The sequence below is a fragment of the Centrocercus urophasianus genome, unplaced genomic scaffold, assembly GCF_019232065.1.
Source record: "Centrocercus urophasianus isolate 14NV4802_14NV808 unplaced genomic scaffold, USGS_Curo_1.0 seq_35, whole genome shotgun sequence".
Taxonomy (NCBI): domain Eukaryota; kingdom Metazoa; phylum Chordata; class Aves; order Galliformes; family Phasianidae; genus Centrocercus; species Centrocercus urophasianus.
The window spans coordinates 778,935-805,386 of NW_024884922.1; the positions used below are offsets into that span (position 1 = coordinate 778,935).

General features: G+C 41.6%; 3 protein-coding genes and 2 non-coding genes across 5 annotated transcripts in view; 3 read left to right on the forward strand and 2 right to left on the reverse strand.

Annotated features, from left to right (window-relative positions):
- UBAP2 (ubiquitin associated protein 2) overlaps nt 1-18,476 on the forward strand; it is a 70,929-nt gene extending 52,453 nt beyond the window's left edge. Inside the window, exons 10-22 of the mRNA XM_042831129.1 lie at nt 2,092-2,159; nt 3,600-3,789; nt 4,530-4,743; nt 6,165-6,439; nt 6,969-7,141; nt 8,286-8,496; nt 9,670-9,709; nt 13,065-13,248; nt 14,656-14,722; nt 16,003-16,198; nt 17,407-17,498; nt 17,885-17,932; nt 18,348-18,476. Coding sequence (XP_042687063.1) covers nt 2,092-2,159; nt 3,600-3,789; nt 4,530-4,743; nt 6,165-6,439; nt 6,969-7,141; nt 8,286-8,496; nt 9,670-9,709; nt 13,065-13,248; nt 14,656-14,722; nt 16,003-16,198; nt 17,407-17,498; nt 17,885-17,932; nt 18,348-18,476 — 1,887 coding nt within the window. The remainder of the gene's footprint in view (nt 1-2,091; nt 2,160-3,599; nt 3,790-4,529; nt 4,744-6,164; nt 6,440-6,968; nt 7,142-8,285; nt 8,497-9,669; nt 9,710-13,064; nt 13,249-14,655; nt 14,723-16,002; nt 16,199-17,406; nt 17,499-17,884; nt 17,933-18,347) is intronic.
- On the forward strand, nt 4,087-4,170 carry LOC122167041. The gene has a single exon (XR_006170935.1). It is a non-coding gene; the product is annotated as a small nucleolar RNA SNORD121A (small nucleolar RNA).
- Nucleotides 6,559-6,643, forward strand: LOC122167045. Its single transcript, XR_006170939.1, has one exon. It is a non-coding gene; the product is annotated as a small nucleolar RNA SNORD121A (small nucleolar RNA).
- Nucleotides 18,477-21,372: 2,896 nt separating the features above from the next.
- Nucleotides 21,373-21,963, reverse strand: LOC122167033 (interferon-like). The gene has a single exon (XM_042831244.1). The coding sequence runs from the start codon at nt 21,961-21,963 to the stop codon at nt 21,373-21,375; it is 591 nt and encodes a 196-aa protein (XP_042687178.1).
- Nucleotides 21,964-25,703: 3,740 nt separating this feature from the next.
- Nucleotides 25,704-26,285, reverse strand: LOC122167034 (interferon). Its single transcript, XM_042831245.1, has one exon. It carries the CDS (start codon nt 26,283-26,285, stop codon nt 25,704-25,706), a length of 582 nt encoding a protein of 193 aa, XP_042687179.1.
- Nucleotides 26,286-26,452: the final 167 nt, after the last annotated feature.

Sequence of the window (26,452 nt, forward strand, 5' to 3'; positions counted from 1 at the left end):
GCTGAAGGATTTTTAAGTTTGATGTATGTTGAGCATAAATATTTAGTTAATTATACTGCCTCTAGTAACTGTTAAATACATCTGTGTAATCAACCTTTTGAAACTGCTGCAGAAAATATGTATTTCAACAAATGCCGTTATTCCTACAGACTTCAGAATTAATTGCCTGATTTAAGTATGTGGCAGTTAGTTTGCTACAGGGACACTGTGCAGGATAAAATTAAATGTAGAACTGGTAACTGGAGACTTGGTAGTTGTTTTGCATGGCAGTTTACTTGTAGGGAACATTTCCTCCCTTATACTCTGTGAATGGCTCCTTAGTTTGCTTAGTTTTCAGGATTCATCAGTGTTATGGCTACAGTTGGTCTTATCCTGGGTTCTATGGGCATGAGAAGTTTTTGACACTGCAAAGAATTCAATATCTAATATAAACAGGTTGCGGGTCGTAGGCTGCTGCTTTGCCATTACCTGACCTCCCTATGCCATAAGATATCGGAATCTCATAACACTGTAGAAAGTGCAGTACATGTTTTAAAATCACATTTGCAGCAGGGAAAAGGCTGCACAGTAGAGAAATAGCCTCTTAATGACCTTGAAAGTTCCCTGTTAGTCTTGGGTAGTACAAAGGTTTGCAGGCTGGTAGTTTTATGTGTAGGATAGGTTTGAAATGTGTTTTAGAAAGGTTGGGGTAGAATATATCTTATTGACTGGAAGGAAACGGAGGAGGATCTGTGAGATTATTTTTTTTATCATGACACTGCGTGGTAGGTGTGTGCCTGCGGCGCGTGGAACGTTTGGATGCTGTTTCTGAGAGGTTTGTGATAGCTCCCACCCAGCCCTACTTTGTCCTTATGAAATCAGGAGTGGTTTTTTTTTTTTAGGAGAATGTGAATCAGATGGACACAGGTATGGAGATGCTTGCTTCCAGTAGAGCTCTCCATGTGAGAGCAGGTGAAAAAGGTTGGTACCTGTGTTGCCCTTTAAATTGGACTAATGGCAATATACAGAACTAAGAATGTGTAATATCCTTTGAGCTCTACTCAAATGTCACTTTCTAAGGGGATTCCTAAAGCTTTTTGACTAGGTCAGTTATTCTTTGGGTATAAAGTGAGGTTATGCTTGAATAGTTAAAGGTGATTCTGTGCTAATTTAATTTAAAATAGAATGATTATATAAACATATTTTTTATTTCGTTAAACCTAATCTGTATTGGTTTAAGATGTGTTCTGCTTGTTAGCATTCCTGCCAATAGACATGAGTTAGCCCTACAAAGTATAGCTATCATGCTATTTTTTTTTTATAAAAACCAAAACTCTCGAAAAAAGAAAACAGGACCCTTTTAATCCCTAGAATGCCAACTAACCAGCCCTTCCCCTTCCCTGCTACCTGCTAAGTGTCTTTGTTGTAGAAGTAGTGAAAACAGCAAAGGCTTCTGCTGTGGATGGAGGAACTGGTTGTATTACTTGTAGAAACACTTGGTTTTCCAGGACATGCTTGTAGAGCAATCAGTTTAAGACAACATTGCTTTCCTTAGCAAAACTGCCAAGAAGGAACCTTCAGTGCTGGCTTGCTATATGCATTCAAGTGCAGATCTGCCTCCACTACTAGTATGAGCTGAAATATATAACAGAGTAGATGAAATGGGAACATGTATGTGGAAACAGTGCTGTGTGCTAAAATTCTGCAGCAGGATTTGTAAGAGCTGTATTGTGGAATCTTAAATTGTATCTACCTGGGGTATTTTTATGCTTACGATATACCAGCTGTCACATTAATTAGTTTCTACTTATATGCTTTTCAGTTGTTAGTGCCCAAATTAGTGTAAGTAGGTAGGTATATCACTGCGTATGCTTATGAGATGAAATTTCCTAACATGTTAGTAAAATTGATTCTTGATTCTGTGGAAAAGTCTTTGCAGAAATTTGACTATTTTTGTCTGCTAGAGCTGCAGCATACCTGGCTGTAACAGTTGTTTGGCATTTATTTTTATCAGGAGTTACGTGACCAAGACAGACTTTCTTCAAATGCTGCTAAAGTGAAATGTGAATGTGTGTGTGATTATAATACTCTTTTAAAAAAAATCTTTTTCAGCTTTCTGAAACGAAAGTCTTTACTGCTTCTTCCATTCCAACTGAGAATCATGTGACTCCTGGGCAAAGGTAAGTTCTTGCACGTTTTTCCTATGTCCTAAAAAGCTCTTGGTGAAGCAGTGTAAGACTGTAGTATCTAAAGCAAATGATGGGTTGAAATAATGTGAGGAGAGCCCCCATCAAAATGTGGTTAAGCTAAATGCAAAACTCTTGCTTGCAGGTAGTTGCTTTCGTGGGTTCCTGTGTTACCTATAGTTTACTATGGTTTTGGAGCTGAATCTGTCAAATCCACAAGGATAATACTTAGAAGACTGTCTTTTGCACAGAGACTAGTTACAGGCAGAAATAAAAGTAACTTGGAAGAATTTTCTGCTGTTTAAAGGGAGGCACTGGCTTTGCTTTCCAGAATATAGGAATCCTCCCCCTCTAGATTTAGAAAGTGCTCAGAATGCAGCATTTTGACAAATATTTTCACAGAAGAGCTTTAGTTAGCTAGAAGGTCTTAACATGGATATATAACCTGGAGAAGGTGTAGCATCAGTTGGTTTAGATCTTATGTTTCTTTGCCTCTTAAGGGTAGTATGCTTGCATGTTCATTGTTCTGATATGAATATTATTCCAGTGAATTTGCCTCAAGTTATGCTAGAAAATATTTTAGTTTATAAATTTAAGTTTGGTAATTTTTTTTTTTTTTAACTTATTAAAATGAATGTTCGGGCATTTAGAAATCTATAGAACAGAAGTGACAGAAGCAACTCATCAGCCCGAACTTAGTGTGTTTAGGATAAACTTCAGTCAGAACTTTGGGAGTATGTTTCTTACTCGAATGCTCAAATGCTTTACTTTTTATGGATAAAGTTCTGTAGAGGTTAATAAGTTAAGTACAAGAAAACATGATTCTTGTCCTGCTTATGTATATGCTGTAGGGTGATTTTGGATATGTGCCTGCTAGAAACTTTTTTTTATGCTCGTTATACTGTTGTTTTATGCTTTTTATTTATGTTCTTGTTACTTCAGTCACACCACACTTTCACTCAGTTTCTGTATTTATGACTTTACTATCCTAAAACCCATCTTATATAGAGGTTAGAACTTTGATCCCTTGCTCTTTTTAGAGGGATAGTGTGGTATGCAATGCAGATAATTGATACATAAAATGTGATGGAAGGCAGGATCCATTCAAAAGTGGTGTGTCTTTTATAACTTGTCTCCAGTTATGTGGCTGTGTTAATCATATATGTTATGTGATGTTGCAAAAGTTGAGAATCTTCAAAAAGAGTGCAAAGATGAGCTAGATTCTAACTATGGTAAATGCCTCGGCTAGTAGAATTTTATTTACTCTCTTCTTCCTCTTTCTATGGAGGGTTTTTCTGTGACAGACATACAGTATTCTTAAAGGCTGTTGTTAGCAGAAGGTGTTAGGCTGGTACAGAAGCTTTATCTAATACCATTAGTATTTTCTTCAGTTTCAGCATGTTTATTCTAACCAAACTTTACTTTTCCTTACAGCATTGATATGGTGACGTTGCTTCAAAAGCCGATGACTTCTACTCAAGAGACAGAAGGCAACTCATTTGAGGCTTCTCAGCAGCAGACCTTTGGCCAAGCTCTAGTCTTCACAAATTCTCAGCACAGCAACCAGATGGCATCAGGAGCTGGCAGTTCCAGTGCTGTAAACTCCTATTCCCCTCAGAGTCTGGTAAAATTACCTTATGCTTTCTAAATACTCTTCGTTAGCAAATATTACAAGTTAAGCAACGTTTCCAGTAATGGTCATTTCATGAAATGCTTCATTATTTGTAAAATTCAGGTTATAAATGCTACAGAAATGGGATTGAGAATATCCTTTCTCATATACAAACAGTCCTTTCCTTGTATTTGCTGAATGGTTGTTCTTTGGTATACATTAAGTTCTTATATTAACTTTTGAATACAAAAAGGTGCATCTTACATGTTGACTTAGAACAAAATCATTTATTTATAATGAAGAGCTCTATGCCAGGAAACTGTGATGTGATACTTCCAAGCACATATCTGACTGCTGTGTGAGGAAACATGAGTATTTCTGAGTTTTCTGGAGCGATATGAGTAAGACCTCCCTTCTTTAACAATTTTTAGAGTTTAAAATTGGGCTGGTGTATTCTTTGAAAATCTATTCAGCTATTAGTAATCAAATGTCTTTTTGAAATGCGTGAGTTCAAGAAATTACAGCCTGAGTATCAATAATAACAGGAGAGTCCAGGCATGTGCTAGAACTGCTGAATTTTTCACTTGTTGTAAATTAGCAATCTGGAGCTGAGGAAGTTTTACTTGTTGCCAAATAGCGGCTGTTGGCACTGACTTGATGATTATATTCCAATGATTAATAAAATACGTAACTCCATTTCTCCATGCCTTTGTTTTAATTTTTTTATTTTGTGTTCCCTTATTTTTTGTCAGTCTGCAGTTCTTTGTTCTGGCTTTGGAGATCTTGGATCTTCCAAGTTGGCGAACTCGACTGGATCCCAAATCTTGGACCAATTGAAATCTCCAGGTTTGGGCCAATTTACTTCTCAACAAAACAATAGTAGCTCTACCACCACTACTACAACTACCCCATCATCTTGGGATCTAAAAGCGCCCATTACTCAGTCCTCAGTCCTTAGTCAGTTTGGTAAGTGCTTTAACATAACCTCTCTTTCTCTATTAGTCTGTAAAATTTCTTTAGTCTGATGTCAGCTGAAAATTGCCTTGATGAAATGCTTTTTTGCTTTAAAAACAATGCTAGCAATATAACTCATAAAATTTTAGGGAAGCTTGTCTGCTGGTGATAGTTGTTAAAAATACATTACAAACTCTGTTTTGGTTGGCATAAGGCTATCTGTAGAACGTGTTAGTCTTCAGAAGGTGTGGAGCCTTCATGTGGTTACATCTTCAATTTATTGTGCCTGACTATTTAGGTGGAACTCTGATGTGACTTAGTTTCTCAGCAATTCCAGGAGAATAAGTCTTTTGTCTTTTTGCCTGTGCTGCTTCTAGCTGAATACAAGATTTTACCATATTTTGTTGCCTTTTCCCTATTTTCTCTTCTAACCATTACATGAATTTTGAATGAATACTGCATAATGTCTTTATAGTGTGTATCTTCTCACCGTTCTTCCCTTGTGTGAAGTCTGCATGTGCTGAAAATGATGCAAGTTAACCATTTTGTCTGTTTGTAATTGTATGGATTTTTCATTTAAGTATGATTGGCAGAAACAGTAGTGACTGTGACAGGAACTTGTACAGTTCGTAGCGGTGTTCTTGCAGTAAAGAGTGCCTTGTAGCTATCTTGTGTGTGTCTGTGCATGTTTGCAAATAGATAAGCAGCCAGTTTAGTGACATAATTTTTGGCATGCAGCAATTCTATAAAAATGTTTGTTTTATTGTACATTTCAAGTTGGTAAAATGCATTAGAAAGCAACTGAATAAAAGAGCCCCTTCAGATTGAGTGCTGTGGGTCTCTTACAGTTCTTAGCTAGTGCTACAGTCTGTTCCTTGGCTTTCAGCATCTGAAAATTATGCAAGAGGAAGACTTGGGAAAAAAAAAAAACCTGTAGATGTCCAGTGTCTCTGACTTTCAGCCACACTCAGATCGTAGATTAGTCCCTGTTTGTGCTGAAAATCTTCTTTGTAAAGCAGGAAATTGTAACTCATAGTAATTCTGAGTTGCAAGTCCAAACTCCTTGAAAGTTATCGGAGTTTATTTGCACAATTACTTGCAGTGAAACATGCAACATTTGACTAAAATAATGCGTAAAATTTTTGTTACCTACTGCGCATTGTTATGAAACTGTACAAATGGGTTTAATTCCTTACTTTTAAATAAAACAAAATACTTCACAAAAGCCGGTTATTTAAGGTAGTGAACCTAATATATTGGCCTTATTATTGCAATGGTAATGTTCCACGAAGAGCTTGTGTAATGATTTCTGGAAGAGACTTGCAGCAGTAGCTGTCAGGTGTGTCAAGAAACACAATTTTTTGCTAAAGGGCGGTAGCATGAAGAGCAAAGTTTAATGCCTTAATTTTGATTTCTCTTCCCAAACTGACCAGACTTTAAATCCCAGCCGGAACCATCCCCAATTCTGAGCCAGCTGACTCAACGGCAGCAACAACAAACACAGGCAGTCCCTGTACCTCCTCCTGGGTTGGAGTCCTTCTCCTCCCAGGTAAAACTCCGAGAGCCCTCGCCAGTAGACACCTCCACAGCTGTCAGCAAGATGTTACAGCTCCCCGCTATGTCTATGGATAACCAGACAGTGACAGCCCATCAAACCCAACACAAACAGATAAAACCACCAAAGCGGAGAATAACTCCAGCATCCAAGGTGGGTGATTCGTTGGCACCCAATTCTTAGTAAACACATATGAGTTTCTAGGGAAAAGGGAAGCAAAGACCATCGCTTCCTGTTTATGAAGTAGGGATTTCTAAGCAAATAGCTCGACGGTCCAAAATACAATGATGTTGTCTTTCCCAAGCACATATCTGATTGCACTGTGTGGAAAATGACTGCTGCTGAGTGATTTTGGATTGACTTAAGTGGCAAAAAGGCAAATGTTGGATAGGGGAGGGTGGATGTGTACGATACTTGCATTTCACAAAGCAGCATGGCTTAGGCTTCAGCTGCAGATTGATGCACAGAATCAGTAAGTGAATTTGAGGTTACAAGAATAAAATTATGTGATGTAAACTGGAGGGTTGTGACACATGTAGTTGACAGCAACAGTTGAGTTGGTAATTGAAGAAGAAGCCTGTAGTTAAAGGAGTTAATGTAGATAAAAAACAAGCCACAACCTTTTATTTGATTTTTTTTTTTTTTTTTTTTTTTTTTTTTTTTTTTTTTTACCCCATTTAAGATTCCTGCCTCTGCAGTGGAGATGCCTGGGTCAGCTGATGTGACAGGGTTAAATGTTCAGTTTGGAGCTTTGGAGTTTGGATCAGAGCCTGCACTCCCAGAGTTTGGATCAGCTTCAAGCAGCGAGAATGCCAGCCAGACAACCAACAATAGCTTGTACACAAAATCTGTAAAGTATGTGCAAGTTCCCCATGCGCCTTCTTAAACATCCTCTTTAAGGATCAAATTTGTGCAAAACATGTCAAGACACAATTGCCATCTAATAGAAGGGGAAAATATGATGGCTTATAAGGATTTCTTTTCTGTGGATACTGTGTTGAAAGAGAAATCTCTTGAATAATAGCAGCCAAAATCTTCCAGATGGGTTACTTTGAAGCTGGAGGTGACATGAGTGTAAATAATCTTAAAGCAAGCTAGCCTTAATATAACTGCTTCATATTTGATTGAGCAGATTTTCAAATTTGCTGGAGGGTTTTTCCTCACAGTGCAATTTTTTCTGTTTTGGATCAAAGAGAGTTGAGCATGGTACCATCTTTGTGTACCAGATTGTGAATATGATGCTCCTACAGAATCATGAAAGTATCCAGACTTTCAGTATGCAGAAGCTTTTATTGAAATGCTAGCATTGATAATGATAAGTACAAATATATCAATAATTCATTTATTTCTTCCTTACTTGTTCAAAAAGTGGCATTGGTAAAAAAAAAACAAAAAAAACAAAAAAAAAACAAAAAACAACAACAAACTTCCTGAAGTTTATTCAGGAACACTAGTGAAAAATGGACCTTCACATTTATTTCTAGTTCTATAAATGCATTAAGCTATTTGGAAAATAAAACATGGTGCATGTTTTGAAGTATTTTTTTCTTTTCTCTTAGTTAATTCTGTTAGATAGTTACTACTAACTAAGTGTTATAATACTATTGCCAAAAGAGGTTTAGTGTTTCGCATTGTATACCAGACTTTGTGGATCTAATTTTTTAAGAAAGAAAGATGATCATTGCTTATCATTTGAGAGGGAGGAAAATGACTGTAAATTGCTTGTATCGATTCTTGTTTTGGTTGATCTGGTAGGAGGAGGGTGAACGGTGGTTAATCCAACTGTTGTTTTTGGAGAAGTGATTACTGGGGACCAGAGAAAGAATATACTTATTGATGATTTTTTAATATAAAAAAATGGGGATTTGACTACATATTTTACTTAAGTATTTTTATCAGCTCCTGTATTTTTATCAGCTCCTGTGTAGGAGCTCATATTTTCATGAAGGTGTTTGGGATCTAATTTGCCATTTTGGTAAATAATTTTTACTTTTTCCAGTGATCCTTTGAATACCTCTTTGCCAATATCCAATCCAGTACAGGAGTCCACCTACACAACCTCTGCCATCACCTCTTCCAGTCTGACCTGCTCATCCCAGAGCACTAGCCCAGTAACAACAACTTCCTCCTATGACCAGACTTCTGTGCATAGTAGGATACCGTACCAAAGTTCCATGGCTCCATCAGATCCAACTCCAGTTGCAGTTACGGTGAGTGAATTTCAGAAAAAAGCTTTTTTGAAAAAGGGAAATATTCTCATACCTCTTAGACTTTTATTACCCTGCTGTGTTACTACTCCTAACCAATCCAAGTGGCTTCTTTGATTCCCAATACCTGCTGTGTTACCTGTGTTTTCTTTTCCTATTGTGTAGCCTTTATTTGGCTATGCTGTACTTAAAATGTGTATGCTTCTGGTTTTGTGGGTCTTGGCATCCTAAATTGGTGTTTGATCCTTTTATTTGGTAATACTTAACATTCTAGTTAAGTATCCTTCCCTGAGACTTAGGTTTTAAAGAGGAGACTCTCTGTGTGTATAGTATTCATGGTGTTTTTCTTTTACCTGACAGTTCCTATCCAAAGATCAATTTTTGAATCTTAAAGAGCCTAGCCAATAGATCTCAAACTGTTCGTGGTCCCTCCAGCATTATTCTTCTGTTGTATTTAGACACCATTAGGAATTAATACTGTTTTATTTTTATTTTAAAACACCTGGGATGAGATCTCACTTAAGACAGAGAGGATCTCCCTTGGGAGATGCTTATTCCATATAAAGAGAGTAGGTGCTCTTGTAAGTTTGTTTTAAGAGAATTTATTTAATGTTTAAGGAACTTGTGAGTGTTTGTAAGTTTGTTTACTTCTGGCCTTTGTTATGTAATGGCTCAGTCACACTTGTCTTCTGCACTAGCTCGTATGTACTGGTGAGGATCAAGCATAGACTATCCACTTCTGTACTCCAGCGTTATCCAAAAAGCAACTGGTGCTTCTCAAGTCTTATCTTTCAATGGAAAAAAATTGGCGTCTCTGTGTAACTTGGATAGTTAAAATTGTGAGTTGCATTAGATCAAAAGCACAACCATTTCCTATATGTTAATGCAATTCTTTCTTTCATGTTGATGTGAACCTGAAGTTTGTAACATACAGTACATGGGAAAGTCTCCTGCTGATGTGTGTAGTATGGGCTATGTATGGGATTATGTATGCTCAGGACACTTTGCACTTGAGAACTTATGTGGTTTTGTCAAAGGAGTAAAAGGCTAGTTTTCTTCCTTGTCCTTCGATTTAGAATGAATATAGAATTCTGCATGAAGCATGTTACATGTGTGGTTAATTCTAAAAGTGTAATATACTTCTAAGATAACGTGTTCATTCTCCTTTGTTTACAGAACGGGCACAGTGGTGTTAGAACACAGGCAACTCTTGACAGTAAGTTTACAGAATGTGGTTGCTCACAGGACTCTTTTTCTAATCTTTCCTTGAAATTTGGTATGCATGCAATTTTAGCAGTGACATCTGGTTGAAGGCTTTCAATAGTTCTCCCTGCTTAATTTTTGACTAATCGATCGGAATTGATTTTGTACTTGCACAGGATGTACTGCTTGCTTATTGGAAGAATGAAACATGGAAGCAACTCTGAATCTATACCCACTGTGCAACACTGAGCAGTATTAAGCATTAGAAAAGCTGCTTTACTGCTTTTTCTCCTTTAAAAAAATTTCTGAAGCTATTTAATATACAATTTCTTAACTTTTAATCAATTTTTATTTGGAAAGCTGCAACTAGCATAGCATTTAGTTTGCATAAGTAAAAGAAAGTCACATTCTTGTCAAGCATAGCGCTCGATTGCTCAATTGCAATCCTGTAGGGAATAACAGTGACCAGCACACTCCCTCTGCTGGGTGACTTACTGTCTTGCAGTAGACCAACAGTAACACAGTGTGCTTTGATGCACTTCTTTTCATCTTGGCCCATTCTTTCTTTCTTGAGGGGTGGTATTTTACTTGTAACACTCCTTATCTCTTTGATAGTATAGTTTTGATTTTTTTCATGCCAGCCGCCCTCAGACAAGGGCTTTCACTGGACAGTTTCATAGTTTCTTTAAAAAAGAACAGATGATTTTTTGAAGTGACAGGCATAACATATTAGGATTGCTGTTGATAAATGCTGTAGCTGTAGTAGCACTAATGTATGATAATAGAGCTAGCAAAACACAAGGTATCCTGGCTGTTCTTTGCCAAGAGATGAGGCTCAGTGATTACCAAGGGAGCGCCTCCATCTTGGTGGAGCTCAGCATCCTATCTCTTAATTTTCTGCAGTCCTCATTTTCCCTGCCTTTCTCTTGTCTGAGTCCTTCCAAGATGCTTTCTTTCTCTTAGAACTTAAGCCATACCTGTTTGCTTCCATGCGTGCTGGTTTAACAGGATTTGCATGGAGGGTTGAGTATTACAGTCACATGTTTAGCAGGTTCTTCTTAGAACTCATTAGCACACTGAAGAGTGTTAACTTTAATGTTTATTTCATATTAATGAAGTAAAAGGTTCCACTGTGAGCACTGTGGCCTTTGGGATTCTGTGCTGAAACATAAGCAGCTCATTCCTGCAACCCTTAACCAAAATGGGACTGCCCTTGTTGCTGAAAGACTCCCTCCTTCATTTGTGCTTTGTGATGACTTTGTAGATCTCCATCCCTAAGGCTTACAAAAGAGATAAGCAGTCACCATTGTTTCTCATGTGTTATGTGAACACACACCCCCTAAAGCTTTCTTACTGGGATTAAAATAATCAAAATGGAGTTGTTGTTCTTCTGGCCTTTGTATGCTGCTTTATGAAAATTTTCAAGGGCAGCAGCTTAAATTAATATATTCTAGAATTCCAGCATTTCATTCCTTAGTCTCTCTTCCCCTTAAACTTCTTGGATAGTCCAGCTTTTCTATATTACAACATGGAAAGAACTTGAGTATTTGGGTCAACAAATTTTATTAGTATTTCATTGGTGTCAGGTTGAATGTAAGTGAACAGAAGTGAGAATACATGTCCAAAGATTTGCCTTGTGAAAGACTGTAATACGTAGGACAACTTTGAACATAGAAAACTTTGTCATGTACAGAATTAACAACTGATTTTTGAAATTCACTGCAGGGTTTGTTTTTTTGGAAAGCAGTGATCAGAGAAATTCTAGTATTTTTGTAGTTATTCCGTAGCCATTAAATTGAACTTTTTCTGTGTCAGCTCCCTTTCAACGAAACTTCTATTTTTCTCTATTTCAGGCCCATAAACTGGGATCAGTTTTCTCCCACGTATCTGTTTCATGTGTCCAGACTGTTTTGCCTTTTGTTAACACTTAAGGCAGTGGCCTTTTGTTTTCTGTATTTGCTTCTAATTTTGTTAGCTGTTCATCCCTTGTTTTACCTGCTCTTGCTCTTTAATTTCCAGGTCTCATTCTTTTTAAGCTCTTAGCAACTCAAAACTAAATATCTTAGTATTATAATTCTGACAGTCCTGTTTGTCTTGCAGTTTCCTTGTATATCATGTTCAGACATAATTTAAAAGGTCTTAATAAAGATGGTGATACTCTCCCTCATACTGGAGAGATCTACTTTGATTTCAAGAAGTGAATCCTGGCACATATGTATTAGAGTTTTAAGTAGTGTTTACTGCTTTTTATATAAATGTTGTCAGGAGGTGTCAGGTAAATGCAGTTGTATCCTTAGCTGTGCTTTTTTTTTTTTTTTTTGTCACACAAATTTCCTTCTTGTCAGCTATCATTGTGCTTATTGCCAAGATCAAGACCTCTTGCTTTCTGTTTACCCAGCACCTGGTCCGCAGACTAAGTTGGGTCATTCGGGGGAAAGCCAGTATCAACAATAATACTTACAAGTATTTTCGGACTTTAGGTTGTGTGACTTCAAAAGCATTGTGAAATAGCAGCGATCCACTCGGTAGTGGCCTCTGGTGGTGTGTGAGGGTATGGTCGTGGCAGGGCTCGTACACAATGGGTCACAACTGTTTCTGAGATTTTTTTTGGTGCGTGGCTGGCTAATTCTGTGCATTATCCTTCTTCAGAGGACAAGAGAAAATGCTCGGAATTATGACAGGAATGGTAAATACACATTTGTGGTAAACAGGCTCTACTATGTATAGGTAGAAATGCTAACCACCTGTCATCTAGATTAAATAAAGTGAGACAATATTTGCAACTGTTTGTGCGTAATGCTTTGGTCAGCTTTGACGTTTTATTATAGCTTCTTTTATTCTACTACAACACACATTTGAATCAGTACACCAGATTAGTTATTTGTGCCTTTATGCTCCAGCAATCAAAATCCCAAACATCAAAAGTGCTCTTTAGGTTGAAGTGAAGAACTGGAGCTGTAGATAAGAGTAGATTTTTGTAGTACCTTGAAGAGTGCAAGCCACTTCTCTTTATGGAAAGGATTGAACTTTAATGCTAAGAATTTTGAAATGCGGATGAACTTCTGAGCAAAAGCAAGCGTACAGATAGTGGGAGATAACTGAGGACTGTGGTTTACAACATGTGTACCAGAAACCAGAAAATCAGAAATGTATTCTAAGTGAGGAGCTTAAAGAGAGAAACTGATCACTGTATTGTCATTCCTTCATTCCATAGTAGTAGCCAGATCATTTAATACTGACCCTGGCTCCTATCAGTCAGATTTCTGTAAAACAAAGGTAAAATACTTACATATTGTGTTTCTGAACTCATCTTGAGAGTCAGATATGTTGGAATTTGTGTTTGAATGTCTCTTTTCAACTCATTGCAGCTACTTCATCAGTTTCAGTGTCTAAGACAGAGCCTTCTCCCTCGCTACCTTCTGCTGGTTCGCTGCCTAGCGTGGTATCCACGACCACTTCGCTTCTGCCTTCAGCATCTCAGCATGTGGCAACGTTGCCCAGTTTGCCTCAGCCCAATGACTTGGCCAGCAGCTCCCTCTCCCAGCTAAGCAGGTACAGTGGAAGTTGTGGTAAACTGTGAAGGGAGGTGAAGTTGTGGGGAAGGGGTGTATATAAGGGTGATTGCATATAGGAGCTGTCAGACCATGAGGTCCCCTTTTCTGTCATGAATTATAATTTAGAGACAGATTCAGAAGAAACAAGGATTTTTTTGCTTGCAGATAGGCAATATGGGCTGTCTGTTAATGATGGAACAGTGCTGCCATCAAATTTTCATGGCTTTTTGGCACTTCTTTGTTTCAGTGGGATCTTGCTTCAGTATCACAATTTATCACAATCTAAATTAGTGGAATTGATTCTTCCACTTTGCTTTTCCTACTTTGTCCACAGTGTCTGCTTTATGCTTGAATTTATGTGTGAAATGATCCCTTTAAGAGTTCATTAATTTTCTAAATTAAAATGATTCTGTAGAGACAGAAAAATTACAACAGAACACCACACAATAAGTCATTTCCTTAAGACATTTGAAATATGACATTGGTGTTCCTTGGAGTCTATGCAGCACTGCTCATTTACAGTCTCTGATTTTTTTTTTGTCCCTGTTACTTGAGCTATTTTCTCAGGCAGGTGACATCCTGGAGCTATACTGATCCTTCATGGTTCTATTGCTCTCATTTGTACTTTATTTGTTGTTGTAATAAAACTAATTTCTTGGGATAACACAGCTTTACATATGTAGGCCAAAAGGGGTGTGGTGGATTCTCTTTTGCACTACTGTTGGTGTTTTGTTTTTTTTTTTGCTTTTAATGGATATTGAATAAAATGGTATGTGTCAGCCAACTAGAATTACTTCACCAAAATTAGAAGGAAAAAAAAAACCAAACAACCCATATCCCTGCACTTGTTGAAAAGCTGTGTATGTTAGTAGAAATTTTAGTTGGAGGGTTGTTAACAGTTGGGAAAACACTGAATGCCATGAAAGGATGTTGCCTGAATTCCAAATATGTCTGTCTTGGTTGTGCTGCAACTTGTCTGAGTCTCTGCTGTAGGTCAGGTGATGGACTGGGGATTCTTACAAGAAAGGGAAGGTGAGCAAGGAAATAGTTTAAAACTGTATGCTGGACTAAACCATTTCTTGCTGCCTGAAATGGTGTCATCCTATTTTCTGCAGTAGAGAACAGTTTAAAATTCTTGAAGCAAAACTAGTCTGTGAAACTGCCAAGGTTATTGTGGTCCATTGCCCCGAAGAACTGATGTAAGCATTTGCTATTTAGTCAGTGTGTGTAATTTATTCTGAATCATTGTACAATCTTCTTTTAAGCATTAGGTAGTTTGATATTGGCTAAAGAAGAAGTTGCTTGTAGGGATGTGTGCATAAATGTCCCTGTATACGCAGTAGGTACATATGTAAGTTGTTCTAAGAAAAATTCATTATACTAATTCTTTGCAATTTCTTTCTAGCTCACTTTCCAATCATCAAAGCAGCCTCTCCCCTGCCTCAGTGTTATCTTCAGGCACGTCACATGCAGTAAGTCCTGTTAGTATTTAATAGATATTTAGCATATAGTCACTTCCAGAGGTTCTTAATTATCAGAAAAAGTTTGCTGTGTCCCAGTATGCCCAGAACTGAGGTTTGTCTCAGGATAGGAGGACTACTAGTCCTCTAGGGGTGAAAAGGTTGTCATTACTACTTGTGATTTGTACTTCATTGAGAATAACTGTTAGAAGCTTTCCAATTGCACAGCTGTAGAAAATGTTTTTTTTTGCTAGGAAGGGGAAATGGAATAATGAGAGAACTTGTGCAATAAGTTTATTAAAAATAACCTTTAAAAGTGTCTGAAACTGCTCTGAAAGGTGGAGTACTAGCAATCTCCACCAAAAAATTTAACTGGAAAAATGCAGGTGATGGAGTGGTATATATATCATGACAATGCCTCGTGACAAATGGTGTTCGAGTTTATCACATGGCATTGTTGTCATGTGAGTATTTAATACTTTTGAGAAAAGGCAAATGTTATTGAACACAGTGCTGTGAAGGAGGTTGCACGAACATAAGTCAGACTGCCATGCTCTGTGATGGAGCACTTCTGTACTATTCCAGTTAAGGTGTGTTTTTTCTTTATGCCTGTTTTAGTTTGTGTTCTTCATCCTGAGTGAATGCATAACTTGAAAATTCGCACAACAGGAAGGAAGGACATGTGCATGAGTGCTTACAGCTTCTGTGTGGTGGTGATGATGCTGTATTTTGCAAGTGTGGCCAGATTTAAAAGTTAAGGCACTGTATTATGCTGGGTTCAAGCCATGAACTCCCTTACAGTCAGGTGTTCCTGTAATGTACCTAATCTGCTTGTTTACTGCATTGAGTCTGTTGTAGGTTGTTGCAATTTTAATCTTTCCAATTGCACAAATGCTTTGTGGAAATCCCAAGAGCCTTGTACTGAATTCTGAAAACAAATGCCATCTTTTAAAAGAATATAAGAGCTTATTTAATAGAAGAACTAGCTTAAATGATTAAGCAGCTCAAGGGCAAAAAATAAAGCAATAGACAGACATTTAAAATTCTGTCATAGGATTTTCTGATTTTATAGCTGTTTGAATTTAACTTTCACAGAGTAAATTTCTATGAATATTTAAAAATCACAGGCTTGCAACTTAGTTGCTTGCTTGCTATGCAGTTAATGCATTTACTATTAAACATTCTCTTGCATGTGCTAATGTTACTTAAAAGATGGTTGTTTTTTTTCCCTCAACATCTTTCACTGTGGTTTATTTGCTCTGTGATCCTCATCCTTTTTGTCTTCTTTCTAGCACACTAGTGTTGAGAACACAACTTCGCTCCAGCCCTCAACAACCTTTTCAGCTGCTTCAACCTCAGCCACTAGCACCACATCATCGGTTGTCAGCATGGCAAGCAGTATGAACACTACAAACAGCCTTGGCCTGAGCGTTACCAGTGTGTCTATACCAGCTGCTACCACACGGGCAGCTCCTTTAGTGTCTTCAGGTTCGCAGTATTAACAGATCACATGGATAGACAGAAGACTTCATTCTGCAGGGCTGTCAGTCAAGCATCTCACCAGCAATAACTACTATGCTAAGAAATCCACACTCTTTGACTAGCATTTTCAGCATGCTTTATTTGCTGACTTATAAAATAAAGTTGCTTGCTTTTGTGTTTTTCAAATTTCCTAGGGTGTGATGTGGCATTTATATAGCACATTCTATCCTCAGAGAGCTTTATAAAAAGACATGAGCAATTCCAACTTGCAGTTTCGAACTAGGAGATTTACCTGGTTTGTATTCCAGGTTGTAATTAGCTCTTGACTGTGAGTTCACATTAGCTTTAATTTCAGAATTCTCTGTGACTTGAATTCATTAGACAGTATAAAAATACTTGTAGTGGATTGATTATCATATGTCAAAACCCTACTGCCGCATATATGGAAGAAAGAAGTATCTCATGGATGTCTGGGTTTTTCTACAGCAATAGCCATATTGAAAAAAGGGTCTATTGACAGAGAAGCTGGGGAGGCTTCCTGTACTTAAGTAGAAGCAATACTCAATGTCTCTGGTGCTTCTGTGATCAACTTAACTTGCTAAAGGAAAACTCTGTGGAGGGAAGTGAACAATTTTAAGTATTAAAATTATACATGAGAATTTCTCATTTCCCATTCTCACTGTAAATGGAGCATCTGACTGACTAAAGTGCCTTCTTTTACCCTCTGCTTCATGGAGGCAACTGAAACTGTCTCAGTCTTCTCTTTGCTTTTCTCAGCTGTTACAAGTCCCTCACAAAAAGTACACTGGCAGCATTTAATGCTTACCAGTCCATTGCTGGCAGCAAAAGGGGAACATACTGACAGCAGAAAATGAAAGAATTTATGTTCAGATCAAGAACATTGCCTAAATTCTTATCTTCAGGAGAGACCTTAAGGATTGTGGGAACTTCTGTCCTGTAGTTCTGCCTAGCTGAACGACAAAACTGGACTGTTCTCTGATGGGACTGTTTTAAGTCTAAAGTAGTTGTGCTTTTCCTTCCTTGATGTGTGGATGTGAGGCGATTTCATAAAGTGACATTAAATTCTTGTGTTGTTCTGCTCTTTAAAAGCTACGCTAGTGCAGCTCCAGGGCTTGCGAGCTATCTTGTTTTCAGTGGTGAAGCCTTTTCTTTTCTGAAGGTCTTCTTTAAGTGTCTGTATTTTGGTTCTACAGGCAAAGCTCCCCCCAACCTGCCCCAGGGTGTACCACCCTTGTTACATAACCAGTATATTGTGGGACCTGGAGGACTTCTACCTGCCTACCCAGTAAGCAATTTAATTGTACTTGTCCTTAAACCTTGATGCAAGTGGGCCCTCCAGACCTGCTGCTGTCTATGTCAAGGCATTTTGAATTATGAAAATGTTGAAGAAATATGAAATATATTTATTGGTGTTCACTGATATTAATAGGAAACTTCAGAATTGTTTGTACAGACCTAGCTGAGCTACATTAGAGTCACAAAACATTTCAGTCTCCACTTTACTCTATTTGCATGGAAGTTCTACAGTGCTCTGTCATTGCACAATGCAACATATAGCCCTACACCTTTAACTGAGGCTGAATCTAGATCAAACTGTTTAAAGCCCTGAATTCATCAATGTCAGAAAAAAAGTGTTACAATGATGTTGTATTTTTATCTGTCTTCAAGCAGATTTATGGTTATGATGATCTCCAGATGCTTCAATCCAGGCTGCCAATGGTAAGTAAATAGCTTGAGTTTGTTTCATTATAAACAAGTGATCTTGAGTGTTGATCGTCTGTACAACACAGAGTACAGAGTACTCTACAATACAAGTTACTTAATATAATGTTGATTAAGAGCTTATCCGTGTGTTTCATGTTATATTTTTTTAATATCCAGAATGATTTTACCTGACGTTGTAGACTAATATAAAGCGATTGTTCCATTTGTCCATCTGCATATGGAATACAGAATCATAGTCTGTGCTTTGACTAGAATTCTTTTATCTGTATTGAAGCAACAGTGTAAAATCTTATCAGTTCTAATTGAAATCTGAGTATGAACTTCTCCTAGCAAGGGGTGGCATAGTAAACAAATAGACATCTGTAATGGCATAGTATACATGTTGATAAACATTGTGTGCGTGTTAAAGATTGTGAAGGCTATTAGCATCTGGCATATTTGCAGTATGCACTATGGCAGCAAACCCATGAGCAGCAAGCGGGAAGGTATGAAAAAGTTTGTTTTAACTGAATCCAGAATAAAAAGGACATATGAGTGAAACTCATATTCCAGGTAGGTAGACTCATAAGGATCCTTAGCCTAGAATGTGAAAAGGTGAGGAGTTGTTACATGTCACCCTGAAAACTGAAGTGAAGATGGTAGCATGTAACTCAGAAAAGTAAAAGGATGAAGCAGTGCACTATATGCATAAAGGTAAAAAATGAGCAGTGCACTGCAGTGATCTGAAGAGGAAAGATGTTACTGAGTGAATGTTTTGGCCAAGAAAGTTCAAGAAAGTGCCAGGTCTTCCATGTGGAATCTGGAGGTTAGCCAGTTGGAGTACAAGGATGTCCCAGAAAAATACTGAAAATCAAAGGAAGGATAGGCACACAGGATAGTGCTGTGGTTAAGAGAAAAGAAAGACAGAAAGCAGTTGAGAAAGAAATGGTTTCAAAAAACCCAGTCTGACAGCTGAGTTGAGATGGAAGAAAAAAAATGTGGATAATAACTGATAATTAATGGTATGTTGGAAGAAAAATGTATTGCCAGAAGAGAAGATAAATGAAGCCAAAAACGAAGGTAACAGGTAATGTTAAAAAGGGTGAATATTTCCTGTAATGAGAAAAATAAAAGCCATGGAAAAAATACTAATATTTAGCTGCAAAAGAAGCTTCATAGCTGGCACAGAACTGTGGTGGAAAACTGGCTGTTTTGTTGTTGGGAAGTTGTTCGGTGGAAGATTTTAAATTGAGGTCTGATGTAACTGACATTCAATGATTTGGAGATCAGTGATGAAGGTTTCTGAAAACCATTTTTATTTTCTAGTAAAACTTTTTTGAAACTCAGAAAAGTTGCAGAGTGAGTGAATGACTCCATGTTGAGATAAAGGGAAAGACCTAGTTAAATGAAGACGTGGCAGCCTGATACCAGTTCTGGAAAGAAGTTACCAGATAGCTAGGAAAATAGAGCAAATATGTCATGGAGAGTGAGGTGGGAGGTATTAAATGAAAGATCATGCAATGAAATAGGGTAATAAGAGCTGTAGTATTAAAGCAAGGACAACCCTGTGGAAGTAAAATAAATTAATTTTAAAAAAAAATTGATTTGATGAATGTGAAGTAAAGAAACAGGCAACAGACACAAGCAAGAACATGCTTGGATAGAAATAATTTTTTAAAAAAACCTACCAGTAATGAAAGCTGTGCTGCAGAAAGTGCTAGAAGTAGATTTATGATTCTAGAATAGATGCTCTCTTTACAAAAGAGAACTTTGGTGACATGTTTCTGGTGACTTGAGTTCATGTAAGACAGTAAACAAAAAGTCTTGGAAATTTGGGAAGGTGTGGCACACTGCAGGTAAAAAATGTGAGACAAGAGAGCAAACAATAATTGGCCTGGGCTTAGGAGTGTGCACAGAACAGGTGAGCAGGAGGTGCAAGAGCTGTGGGCTTTGAAAGGTTGTGATCAGTGTGGGCACCTTGTGCTACTGTAATGCAAAGATGTATGCTTCTGCAAGCCCATGTCTGGGCATCTGGCTGCTGTTATTGATAGGGAGGAGCATGCTTATGTCCTGCTTCATCCTTATTTTTCCATGGACATTTGTGTCAGAAAGATGGTGTAGCTTACTTTCATCTATAAAGGCAGAAGATAATGTTAGAGGAGATGAAAATGGGAACTGGTACTTCAAGCTTCAGTTCTTGAAAAGTGGTAAAGGAGTTAGATGAATTGAGCATCAGGGAATAAATGTGGTTGCAGGATAGGCTGCTGCAACTCCTGAATGATTTCTTCAGTCTTCAGGCTGGCTAGTTCTCAAGTTTGTGTGTCCAGAAAGAGACTCTTCTTTGGGGTTGCTTGGTTGATAAGTAGTGGAGCTACGTATGTCACAGCTGTGGGAGCTAGTCTCTGAGGTTCCTTTTGAGTCAGGGCAGCACTGACACTAGTACAAAGTAAGCTGCCCTGGCTGCAAGTTTTGGGTTGGTGCGGAGAATAAGACTTGTGCTAGGAATGTATAAGAGGCACACCTGTCTGACCATTTCATTGCTATGCCTGTTGAACATGTGACTTGAATAAAATGAATGTCCAAACATTTTAGGAAAAATGTCCAAATTTATATGCACAACAGTTAACAAAGTAAGAAGACAGAGATGAGTATTCAGTGAATGTGCAGGATCTTTGGCAGATCTACTCAGTGCCTTGGCATGTTCTTAGCAAGTTAATGGCAGACAGGAGATGTGGATTGGCCTGAAACGTATGGAAGAATGTCCATCCTTGCAGGAGCCTGTGCACAGACAAGAATCTAGGGATCTCCTGAGGCCTTTGTGGAGGTGGGTGAGTGGGTGGGTGGGTGAGTGGGTGGGTAGGTGGGTGGGTGAGTACACGGCATAGGGAGGTTTATTCCCTCCTGTGATGCTTTATTGATTCTGATAGCAAAACTACGGACAAATGTCTTTAAAAAAGGTATTTAATTTCTGTCCTATAAATACTTAAGAGATGAAAAATATGATGCAAACAAATAGATTCAGTTATAAGAAGGTGATGAGTAGCCATGGCCAAAGGGTTTTTGGCAGCTGTTAGCAGTGTCTCTGTATGGTGAGTAAAGGGGAGAGTTGAGGTATGCTCATGTTAGTGGAGCTGCTGTTGGTGTATGGCTGTGTCAGACAACAGGTGTTGTGGTAAAGGCGTGGGGTATAGGTAGTGTGTGATGAGGCTTGAACTGAGTATTTGTGTGTAGTTTTCACTTTTGGCTGCTGATTATTAGTAGAATGGCCTTATGTAGGTTGCCCCTAAAAAGTACTTGTGGTTGAGCAAAAGAAGATGCTAAAAGCATTATTTTAATTATTTATTTTTACCAGAAGTGAACTTTAATCTGATATTAAGATAAATAAATAGAGAAATAATTGCATAAATAGTTGAATAAATAGATAACTAGGAAGAGGGTGGGAGGTGCGCTTGGGGCTAGGTGCGCGTGTTGCCCACGAGGTCGTGGATGCGCAGGAACCAGGTGCGAGCTCGTAGGCGGACGTGGTCCCAGGCGCAGGCGCTGTAATCGTTGTCGTGGAGGAAGGTGTGTAGGCAGCTGAAGTGTTTGTTGATGGTGAGGTGAAGGTTGCGAGGCCATCGTGTGCGGGAGCGCGTGTCGCTGCCTGCCAAGCAGTGCTCGAGGTGCTGGGTGTACCGCTGGATCTGGTTGAGGAGGCTTTGGCGTTGGCTGTCGACCCAGTGGGCTGGAGTGCTGGGTCCGCTGAGTATTTTGAAGAGGTGCTGGAGGATGTCGTGGGTGGTTTTGTCGGCTTGCCGGGCGTTGCTGGTGTCCAGGATGGTGTCATTGAAGGAGCATGGCGCGCTGTGCTGTGGGCAGGGCTGGGGTGGGCTGGGAGCCATGTCCCGGAGGAGCTGGAGGCTGTCGCGAGAGAAGGTGGCATCCTGGAGGCGAAGGTGGTTGCAGGCGGTGGCGGCGGTGGCGGCGGCGGCGAGAGCTTTCATAAGGAGCGTGAGCAGCAGGATGCTGTAGCCCCGTGGGTGCTGTGGGCTTGCAGGCACAGCCATGGTGGGACTCTGGTTGTGGTGGGCAGGAGCCTGGTGGGGCTGGGTGGTGGCAGTGGTCTGTGTGCTGCCGCGGTGCCGGCTTTATGTGGTGTGTCATCTTTCCCTTCGTCGCTTTCCTGTTGCCGAGAGATTTTGTCTGTGGCTTTCACTTTTGGCTGTTGGTTTTTGTGGTCTGGGAGCAAATGGCTTGGGTGTGCGTGGGGCTGTTGGTGGAGATCCTGGTCCGGCGGTGTGTTTTGGGTGGCTGGCTGCAAGGGTTGGAAGGGGGATGTGAAAGTGGTGGGGCGGAATCTTCTGGGTCAGCTGTTCTGCAGATATCTGTTTTCATCCTTTCCCTTAGGCCTGCAGCGAGAGCTCTGGTGCATCCTTCAGTGAAATCCCTCTTCCTGTTCAACTCTGCTTTTCTTACGTAACGCCTTAATGCCGTAATGGGTCTTGGTCTTTCGACTTGCGATGTGTGCTGCCCGTGGCTTGCTTTCTGTGCTTGTTTCTTAGAAAGCACTGCAAAGTGAAGCGCGTTGGAAGAACCTTGGGTAGTTTCCGGCGGCGTGAGGAACTCTGGGTTGGCTGTTGTAGTGGTCGGAGTAGGCAGCGCCGCCTGCGTTGGAGGCTGCTGAGAATATGTAGAAAAGGCTTGTGCTTGAGGAGGAATGAGAAAGGGAAGCGATGCTTCCGAGCGGGTGCTGCGGCTGTGGTGCTCCTCGGGCGCCGCGTCTCCTTCCTCCGTCGTCTCTTCTTTTCCTTGCTTCCTGTGGCATCCGGTGAGAAGGAGGAAATGGACCAGCAGGCGGATAGTTGTAAGGCAAGGATCTTACGTTGCGGAGGCCAAAGGTTTGTCTGAGTGTCCAGGAGGAGTCCACAAGCCTTATGGAGGCGAGCCCCCTGATGTAGTTATTAAGCACCTGTTGAGGATGAGGAGACTTGAGGAGATGATAGAATGAGAGGGTGGTTTGGTTTGGAAGGGACCTCGAGTGCCGTCCGCTTCCAAGCAACCCCCTTTCCGTGGGCAGCGCCGCCTTCCACTAGAGCGGGTTGCCCAACGCCCCCTCCAGCCTGACGTTAGAGGCTTCCGGTGTTGGGGCGTCCTCAGTTTCTGTGGGTGACCTTTTCCTGTGCCCCACCGCCCCTCAGAGGACAAAGTCTCTTGCTAACGTCTAGTGTGAACCTCCTCTCTTTTAGTTGCGAGCCGTTGCCCCCTGTCCTGCCATTGCAGTCCACGTTTATGGTTCCCACTGCAGGTGTCCCATAGGCCCCCTTTGTGTCACGGAATGGCTTGGGTTGGAAGGGGCCTCGGAGGTCGTGTCATTCCCACTCACTGCCGAGGGCGCAGTTGCCAACCGCAAGACTCAAGCCGTAGAGCAAGCTTTCCAGTGCTGCATCCAGCCTGGCCTGGAACACCTGCGGTACTGGGGGATATCCAGAATCTCTCTGGGCATCGTGTGGCAGTGCCTCACGTCCGTCTCCTCCTGGCACCTGATCTTAAACTCTTTTATTTTAAAGCCGTGTCCTATCGCTATCTACCCGTGTGAAAAGTTGATTTTCCTCCTGTTTATAACATCCCTGTAAGTACTGGCAGGCTGCAACGTGGTCACCCTGGTGCTTTGTCTTCTGCAGACCGGACAGGCAGAGTTCCGTCAGCTTGTCTTAGCAGGAGAAGCGCTCCAGCCCTCTGATTGTCCCTGTGGCCCTGCGCTGGCCTCTCACCAAAATCTCGCCAGCTTTCCTGAGCTGGGGCCCCAGACCTGGAGGCATTACTCCAGCTGGGGTGTCACGAGGGCAGAGCAGAGCGGGGGTGGGGGACAGTCGCCTCCCTCTCCCTGCTGGCCACTCCTCTCGATGCAGACCAGTACGCGGTCGGCCTTGGGGGCTGCAGGTGCAAACTGCTAGCTGATGTTAAGTTTTTTGTCTACCAGGACCCCTACATCCTTCTTGGCAGGGCTGCGCTCAAGGAGTTGTTCTCCCATGCTGTCTGCGTATCTTGGCGTTGTCCCCGCCCAAGTACAGCACCTTGCACTTGACTTTGTTGAACGTCCTTGGGTTTACATGGGCCCAGGTGGGTTTGAATTGGTCAAAGTCCCTTTGGATGGCATCCCTTCCTTCTGCCGTATCAGCTGCCGCGCTCAGCTTGATGCGCGAAGCCTGCAAACTTGGTGAGGGTGCAGGATCCCATCACCTGTGTTGCTGTTAAAGATGTTGAAGAGCAGTGGCCCCAAGACGCACCTTGGGGGACACCACTTGTGTCCGGCCTCCACCTGGGCGTAGAGCCTTGATCGCAGCCCTCGGGCCGCGAGCATGCAACCAGTTCCTCATCCACCGAATAGCTGCACCTTTTGAACCCCCGTCTCTCCAATTTGTGACGTGGGTGAGGTGCAAACCTTGCAGGAATTCCTTATCGATGGCGTCGGTTGCCTTCTCTTTGGGCACCGATGCAGTCGCTCCATCGCAGGAGGCCACTGGGATAGTCAGGCGCTAGCGCTATAGATGTGCCCCTGTTGAAGCCGTGCGGGCAGTCTGGGATCACCTGCTGGTCCCTCTGTTTTCCTGGCACTTCTGCTCGGTGATCTTCCTAGGCCTAGAGGCGAGGCTCTCCGGCCAGTATCTCCCCGCGTCTTCCTGCCTGCCTTTTTAAAAACGGGGAGTGATGTTTCCCTTTTTGCAGTCACCGGGGACTTTGCCTGACAGCCGTGACTTTTTTGGTTGGGCGGAGAGCTGCTTTGCAACCAGTTGAGGAGCGGAAGGACGAGCGAGTTGATCTGCCACCCTCCTCAAAACTCCTTCCGCTTGATGTCGTATGGTAGGGAATACCCCTTTGGGCCAGTTGGAGTCAGCTGTCCTAATTCTGCTCCCCCTCAGCTCCTTGGGCCTTTTGCTGAGAATGGCCTTGGCTCTGTGCAGCACCGCTTAGCAGCAAGAGTAAGCGTTGGTGTGTTAGCAGCGTTGTTTTTCTCCTAGAACCAAAACAGCGCATCGTATCAGGCGCTCTGAAGAAAACAGTTCTAGTCCCAGCCCTGTGAAACTAAGACACAGCGGTACTCAAATCCATGCTGTGCCAGCGTTCTCCACCCCGAGGTGAGGCGGAGTGGTTGCCAAGAAGGTGCCCCGTCATGGTGGAGTAAGATGACAGTAGCTTCCCGTCTCTTAGCTCTGCTGTCTCCTTCCTTCTCCCTACCTTTGTCTGCTCTGCTTCCCCTTAGAAGCTGAAGCTTGTGGGTTTCTCTGTGTGGGGTGATGTTTGACAGGATTTGCGTGAAGAATCAAGTACTGCAGTGATACGCCGCCTTTGCGTTCTTGCTCACCGTACTCAAGGCTCGAGTTAACTGTAGGGCTACTTTTGCCCGTCCCCGTGGTACCGCTGTGGCCGTCAAGCTGCTGTGCTGAAAGTGATAATCAGCTTCTTGCTTTGGCTTTGTTAGTCAAAGCGGGCCGGTCCTGCTGCCGCAGGTGTCCCTGCTTTGTCTGCTTTTTGTGGCGAACTCGTGGATCTCCCTGGACCTGCAAGGTTTACAGAAGAAGTAAGCGGGTACCAGAGTTTTCAGAGCTGTGTGTGAGAATCCCAGGGTTGGTTGCCCCCGAAAGGGGCTCCTGTGATTGAGCGAAAGGAGGCAGTCGCAGGCAGTTTTGGAAAGGAGAGCTTTATTTTGTCTGAATAAATAGAAGAATAAATAGACGAATAAATAGTCGTTTGTATAAACAGTTGAATAAATAGATAACTAGGAAGAGGGTGGGAGGTGCGCTTGGGGCTAGGTGCGCGTGTTGCCCACGAGGTCGTGGATGCGCAGGAACCAGGTGCGAGCTCGTAGGCGGACGTGGTCCCAGGCGCAGGCGCTGTAATCGTTGTCGTGGAGGAAGGTGTGTAGGCAGCTGAAGTGTTTGTTGATGGTGAGGTGAAGGTTGCGAGGCCATCGTGTGCGGGAGCGCGTGTCGCTGCCCGCCAAGCAGTGCTCGAGGTGCTGGGTGTACCGCTGGATCTGGTTGAGGAGGCTTTGGCGTTGGCTGTCGACCCAGTGGGCTGGAGTGCTGGGTCCGCTGAGTATTTTGAAGAGGTGCTGGAGGATGTCGTGGGTGGTTTTGTCGGCTTGCCGGGCGTTGCTGGTGTCCAGGATGGTGTCGTTGAAGGAGCATGGCGCGCTGTGCTGTGGGCAGGGCTGGGGTGGGCTGGGAGCCATGTCCCGGAGGAGCTGGAGGCTGTCGCGAGAGAAGGTGGCATCCTGGAGGCGAAGGTGGTTGCAGGCGGTGGCGGCGGCGGCGAGAGCTTTCATAAGGAGCGTGAGCAGCAGGATGCTGTAGCCCCGTGGGTGCTGTGGGCTTGCAGGCACAGCCATGGTGGGACTCTGGTTGTGGTGGGCAGGAGCCTGGTGGGGCTGGGTGGTGGCAGTGGTCTGTGTGCTGCCGCGGTGCCGGCTTTATGTGGTGTGTCATCTTTCCCTTCGTCGCTTTCCTGTTGCCGAGAGATTTTGTCTGTGGCTTTCACTTTTGGCTGTTGGTTTTT

Coding starts and splice junctions, on each gene's coding strand:
- LOC122167033 (XM_042831244.1), bottom strand. CDS start 21,963: ATGGCTGTGCCTGCAAGCCCACAGCACCCACGGGGCTACAGCATCCTG.
- LOC122167034 (XM_042831245.1), bottom strand. CDS start 26,285: ATGGCTGTGCCTGCAAGCCCACAGCACCCACGGGGCTACAGCATCCTG.